This window comes from Gracilinanus agilis, chromosome 4 (assembly GCF_016433145.1).
Source record: "Gracilinanus agilis isolate LMUSP501 chromosome 4, AgileGrace, whole genome shotgun sequence".
Lineage (NCBI taxonomy): Eukaryota > Metazoa > Chordata > Mammalia > Didelphimorphia > Didelphidae > Gracilinanus > Gracilinanus agilis.
In genome coordinates, this window is record NC_058133.1 from 208,171,043 (window position 1) to 208,177,465 (window position 6,423).

The 6,423-nt window shown below is 51.9% G+C and overlaps 1 protein-coding gene across 1 annotated transcript; it reads right to left on the minus strand.

Annotated features, from left to right (window-relative positions):
* Positions 1-204: 204 nt before the first annotated feature.
* Positions 205-4,863, minus strand: CDK3 (cyclin dependent kinase 3). Its single transcript, XM_044673902.1, has 7 exons — positions 4,703-4,863; positions 3,848-3,925; positions 3,621-3,741; positions 3,344-3,514; positions 3,142-3,243; positions 2,668-2,871; positions 205-330 (listed from the first exon to the last, which is right to left on the minus strand). Exons 1-7 carry the CDS (start codon positions 4,861-4,863, stop codon positions 205-207), a joined length of 963 nt encoding a protein of 320 aa, XP_044529837.1.
* Positions 4,864-6,423: the final 1,560 nt, after the last annotated feature.

A 6,423-nucleotide genomic window follows, 5' to 3' on the forward strand; every position in this document is an offset into this window, starting at 1 on the left:
ACTTTAACCCGATAGAAAGATGAGTCCAAACTTAGCCCCTCATGGTCCCCAGACCACAGCTGAATCGAGACACAAAGCCCATCCTGCCTAGAATTCCTCCCCAGCATCAGGGAAAGCTGGCTACAGCTGCCACTGAAGGAAGGACCTTGGGTATTGGGCCTGAGAGCGAGGGGGAAGAGGGTAGAAGCTGGATACCCATCTTGTTCACCGGCAAAAATGCTCCAGCATGCACTGGCGTGGGGCTGAGCATGACTTGCAGGTGGAGAAATAATGATGTGTTAGAGCTGCCTTGGCTGAGATGCGTCTGTTTGGGTCATATTGTAGTAGCTGCTGTAAAAGAAGGAGAGAAGCATGTTAACGGAGCCTTTCTGCCTACTTCCCCAATCCCCCTGGGCTGCGGTGAAGATAATGAGGGCTGGGATAGGAATTACCACAAAGCCAGGAGAGCACACGTCTAGGCCCAGAAGAAGTTGGCAGAAGGCCCTCCTGACTAACCACGGGATTTATTTTGAGAGGAAGCTGTGTGGATAGAATGTTGAGCAGAAAACAACTTGCTCAGGATAGGTGGGTTGTGACCCAGTTTGGGAATCAGAGATGTTGGAACCTATAGAGAAACTTCTCTCTAATCTCTTGAGCAATCTTGTCTCTTCCCAGCAACTGTGGGTGAGCCAAGCAACCTCTCCTTCCTCCCTGAACTTCCCTGGTCCCCACCCAGCTCAGGCTGGGACAGGTCCTTCTTATAAAAAGGTCAGTGTCTCTGGGAGCATGAAGGGCTGAAGAGGAAGGCAAGGCCTTGAGGGTGGCTCTTGGGGTTTAGCCTAGGGCCAGCCAGGCCACTGCAGCTTTCTGCCCAAGTTTCCCTAGAGCAGTAAGGGCACACCTTTTACAGGGCTGGATGATGTCCTTGGGGGCATGGGGAGAGAGAGAGAGGGGAGCAGCCTGGCCCTGCATCCTTCTGACTTTCTGGTAATGAATTTTGTGCTGCGGCAACGATGTGTGTTCCCACAGAGAGGGCTCTGAGTGACCCTCTGACACGCATGCCATAATTTGCCACCATGATGCCCTAGAATTTTGCCTTACTGATGTCAAAAGAACTCCCCACAGACAAAGTTATATAGGGCTTCTGGATAGCTAGCATGGGCCTTAGAAACCATAGTAATACCCTTTATCGGATGTATATCCCTTAAAAATTTGCCAAGTACTTTAAATTGTCATTTGAAACTCAAAAAACTCCTATGAAGTATCATTATTCCTATTTCACAGATGGGGAAACTGGGGCTCTGAGTGGTTAAGTCACTCAGTTTTCTCATCATAAATAAATCTATGGGAGTTGAACTAAAAGATTACTAAGGTCATTTCCAACTGTAAGCCTACAATCTATATATAATCTCTATGAATATCTCTATGAGGTAGCTGCTATTATTATCCCCATTTTGCAGATGAATAAACTGAGATAGAGGCAGGGAGGTAGCTTGGTAGATAGAGCACTAAGCCTGAAGTCAGGAAGACCTGAGTCCCAATCCAACCTTAGACAGACACCCACTAGTTGTATGGCCCTGGGTAAGTCACTTTGCTTCTTTTTGCTTTAATCCACTGGAGAAGGAAATGGAAAACCACTCAGTAGATGCCCCAGAAAACCCTGTATCAGACACAACTAAATGACTGAACAACATACTCAGATTCAGAGAACTTAAGCAACCTGCTCAAGGGTTACACAGGTAATAAGCAGAGGAGTAAAGATAAAATTTACATCCAGTGTCAGTCTAGTGCCCTTCAACAGTGCCCTACTATCTCCCATTGTAAAGATGAAGTGAAAAAATATATTTAAAGTGCTTTGCAAACCACAAAATTCTGTGTAAATGTAAGCTATTACTCATTTTTATTAAAAAAAAAAAAGGGGGGGGGAGGGGGGAAGAGAAATGTGATCTTTGCCCCAGAGGAGGTATTGCAAGTTGAGTTGGGGAGATGGAAACTACATGTGTCAGACTAATTAGAGATGGCATTTATAAATCATGCTAAGGTTTACAAAGCACTTTCCCTACATTACAAAGTCTGATCTAGGTACAAAATGACTTGGTAACCAGTAAACACATGCAGACTGGCAACAGTGTAAGGACATATGTACTCTGGGTGAAGAATGAAGAGTAATGAGAATTCATTGTTGTTAATTAAGGAAGTCTTCCTTCATTCTTCTTCTTAATTCTTCTCCTGGAAGTGGGTGAACAGTTTAAATGTGAGAATTTGAACAGGAAAGGTAGGCCAAATAGAGAGGCATCAGAACAGAGTGGATTTGGTTCCAGGAAATCCTGGGTTCAAATCTCTATTTTACTAGCTTTGTGACTCCAGGCAAGTCACTTAACCACTGAGTATCAGTTTTCTTATCTCTAAAATGGGGATGATAATAGCACCTCCTACTTTACAGGACTGTTATGAACATCAAATGTAAAGCCCGTGGCAAACTTTGAAGTGCCAATCAAATGTCAGCTCTGTTGTTCAGGGGAGTTGGTCTAACTAATGGGGCAGGGATGAGCAAGTTGAACAAAAAACAGATTGGCTCAGCTAACTGGATTGGGTTCACAAGCAATCGGTGTCTCGCCCTGGACTGGGCCAGATTCTGGAACAACAGGTGGAGGTAGACTCCCTCTTTTCCATCCTCTATTCACCTACCATGAGCAAGTCCTTGCCTTCTGGATCAAGGCTTGGAACGATCTCCTCTATTGCCTTCCTGGTCCACTTGGGGAAACTGCCCTTATAGTCAGGCAGCTGGGTGACCCCTGGCCATGTGGCCTCACTAGGTGTGCCCAGGGTTCGAAAAATACGAAACAGCTGGTCAATCTCAGAATCACCAGGAAACAGGGCCCTGCGTGTCACCTGAAAGGAGGGAAGAGGCCTCCTCATTATTCCAAAGATACCTCCTTTTTCTCCCTCCAGCCCCTATCCCAAGCAGAATGCTAGGGCCTGGGGAAGAAGGGCAAAGGGTACAACCGTTTGTGCAAACCCTTTCCCAGGGCTAATCCTGGGGATTCTATAGCTATGATTGTGCAGCCCTCTAGCCAGCCCTCCTCATACACCATCCAGAGGGCAGAGCCTAAGGCTAGGTTCGACACACCATCCCAGTGACTCTCCTTTGTCCCCCTTTACCATCTCTGCAAAGATGCAACCAATGCTCCAGACATCCACAGCTGTTGAGTAGAACTTGCAACCCAGGAGGATCTCAGGGGCGCGATACCAGAGGGTTACCACCTGTAGGGGCAGAAGCCAGTGCCACTCTGGGCAGCTCTGGTGGTTGAGTGGCAGTCCAGCCCACACAAAAGAAGAGCTCTGCTCCCTAACCCATCAGTACCTCATGGGTGTAGGTACGCAGAGGCACTCCAAAGGCCCGCGCCAGCCCGAAATCAGCCAGCTTGATGGCACCTAACTCATTGATGAGCAGGTTCTGGGGCTTTAGATCACGGTGGATGACCCGATGAGAATGGCAGAAATTGACCCCTTGGAGCAGCTGGAAGAGGTAGCTCTAGAACAGAAGGGCAAGATGGCAACAGGATTAGCAGGAGCGAGGCGAGTCCCTACCTGATGGGCGAGAGGTGACCCCATCCCCACCCTCTCCTATTTCATGATACCTTGACCAGGTGCAGAGGGAGTTCTGTGGCAGCAGCTGAGTCCATATACTTCTTCAGGTCCTGACTGAGGAACTCAAACACCAGATACAATTTTTTCTCGCTATGTACCACATCGAGTAGCCTGATGAGAAGACTCAGGTCACAAAAACTAGATTCACTCCCAGTCAGGGTGAGGTAGGTAGGGCTCCGCATCCCTCGGTCCCTTCGGCCTCTCCCCTCCAACTTACCTGACAATATTGGGGTGCTTAAGTTCTTTGAGAAGGGAGATCTCCCGAATGGCAGTGCTGGGGACACCCTCAGTCTCCCTGCAGTAAGCAATGGGTGTGGGGAACGAGATTGGAGGGAGGGGAAAGGAGAGTCCTGGCAGGAGGCAGGAGCCAAGGGGGGACAGCTTCTGGCTTGAAGGCCTTTGCTCTATTGTCCTCTTCTTTTGAAATGCAATCCCTCACCATTGGCCCTGGCTTTCAGGGTTCGAGAACAATCCCTCTGCCTAAAGTAGGTGTCTCAAATTTGGAATCCCTTAACATGTACCCACAGCAAAGTGAAGTTCCTGAGGGAAGCAGAAATCTAGGGTGAAGGCCGAAGATTTTCTTTTTAAACCCTTATCTTCCTTCTAGAATCAATACTGTGTAATGGTTCCAAGGCAGAAGAGCAGTATCTGAGGGTCACAATTGAACCCAGGACCCACTATCTCTGGCCCTGATGCTCTCTCTATCCACTGAGCCACCTTGCTGCCCTGTAACTTTTTTTTTTTTTAAACCCTTACCTTCCATCTTAGAATCAATACCGATTCTCAGAATCAATTCCATGTGTTGGTTCCAAGGTAGAAGTGTGGTAAGGGCTAGGCACTGGGGGTGAAGTGACTCGCCCAGAGTCACCCAGCTAGGAAGTGTCTGAGGGCAGATTTGCTGGCTCTCAATCTGCTGAGCCCCCTAGCTGCCTGGGGGAGGACAGAAGATTCCTCCCTTGGGCGGGGGTGGGGGCCTGAAAGAGGAGCTGAACATAGAACTCTGAGCCTGGGGAGGAAGGGGGGGCATGTGGGCCAGGGCGCAGTGCCTCAGGGAGGAGGCCCCAGCACTCACGAGTCCAGGCGGATCTTCTTGAGGGCCACGAGCTGCCCGGTCTGCTTGTTCCTGGCCTTGTACACCACCCCGTAGGTGCCCTCCCCAATCTTCTCCACCTTCTGGAACACCTCCATGCCAGCCAGCTGCTGCCTGAGGGACAGAGGCCCCGCCCTGAGCATCCCTGATGGGGCGGGGCAGGCAGGGATGGAGGGCTGCCCCGCCCACCTGGGCCCGCCCTGTCACCCCCCTCCTGTTCCTGTCAGGGGGCTGAGTGGGCTCTGGCCTGCCTGCGCCCCCCCCCAGCCGTGCCCTGGCCTGGGGGCTCCCAGGAGGGGCTTCCCGTCCCACTGCCCCCCCCACTCCCAGGCCCTCCCCCACCCCAGGGCCTGGTCCTCCTGGGCACTTGGTGTCTCCCGCCCTGCCTGCCCCAAGCACTGGAGTACACCCCACCCCGGCTGCCCTGCCCCTGCCCCCTACGGAGAGCAGGGAGGCTCAAACCTCCTGGCCCTCCTGTCCTCTCTGGTCCCTCCCCCGCCTCCCCCTGTCTGGTTCTGGCTTCCTCTCGGGCACCCTGGGAACAGCCTCCGAGGTCAGAGGTCAAAGGACACACATGTGCCTTGGAGGGAGCTGTCATGTCTGGCAGGCTGACAGGCCCTGGGGCCTTGGGCCTGCCCTGAGGTGGGGGGGCCCAGGTTCTAATCCAGGCCCCAATGCCATGACCCGGTGGCCTTGCTCAGAACCTTCCCACCTTGTTTCCTCTTCTGTGAAATGAGGGGATTGGCGGGGAAAGGCAGCTAGGGGGCTCCATGGATAGAGAGTCAGGCCTAGAGATGGAAGATCCAAGGCACAAATCTTGCCTCAGACACTTCCTAGCCGTGTGACCCTGGGCGAGTCACTTAACCCCTAATGCCTAGCCCTTGCCCTTCTGTCTGGGAACTAATGCGTTAATTCTAAAATAGATGGTGTTTTTAAAAAGGGGTTTGGGAGGGTGGGAAAGAAATGCAGAGACTGCCCCAGAGAGTCTCCCATCCAGCTCTTTGCTCACCTGGGGCTCTTCCCTTCAGGGGTCCTAACCCCTCCCTCCCCTGGCCCTACCCACCAGAAAAGTTCCCAAACACCGCAGGGCCTGGCCCTATTCCAGCTGGCTGCATCTGGAGCAGATTCTTGTCATAGCTTTAAGAAGGTATAAAGCCTCACTGGGTTGGTTAGAAGGACCAGAGAAAGGGGGCGATAAGCCCTGACCCACTGCCCCATCTGGCCTGGCACCCCTGCATCGAGTAGCCTCTTGGCACCAGGTGGGGGTGGGGGGACACCAAGTACCGAGCTGTCGTTCATCAAGAAAAATCTGCACAGGTGAGTGGATCGATCTGCCCAGTCCTGCGATTTCTACCCCACCCCCACCCCAGTGAGCCCTTTTCTGGACAGCAGCTCCAGAGACGTGTGTTCTGGCCTCTTAGGACCTGAGAAACCCTTGATTGGTTTCCCGTGGGTGGGGTCGCCTCCAATTTGATTAGAATCAGGGGCAATGGAGTTACCTCCGGCCGGGAAGCTGTAAGAGGGCAAAGCCCTGGAGAGAAGGGGCTCTTTACTTTGCCTCAGTCGGGGGTATACCTCCCCTCCCCACACCCCAAGAGTAGAAAATTGTGCCCCTTGAGATTTCATCTCCTGGCCTTCCTGTGACTGTCTGGGCACAGGTCAGAGCTGAGAGTTCCTGGGAATCCTTCCCCAGCCTTGGTGGT

Excerpts from the sequence above, each read along its gene's own strand:
- CDK3 (XM_044673902.1), bottom strand. The coding sequence starts at position 4,863 with ATGCTCAGGGCGGGGCCTCTGTCCCTCAGGCAGCAGCTGGCTGGCATG. Across the intron at positions 2,872-3,141 it reads GTTGCATCTTTGCAGAGATG|GTGACACGCAGGGCCCTGTT; the intron begins GTAAAGGGGGAC and ends CCCTCCTTTCAG. Across the intron at positions 331-2,667 it reads AAGGCAAGGACTTGCTCATG|CAGCTACTACAATATGACCC; the intron begins GTAGGTGAATAG and ends CTTCTTTTACAG.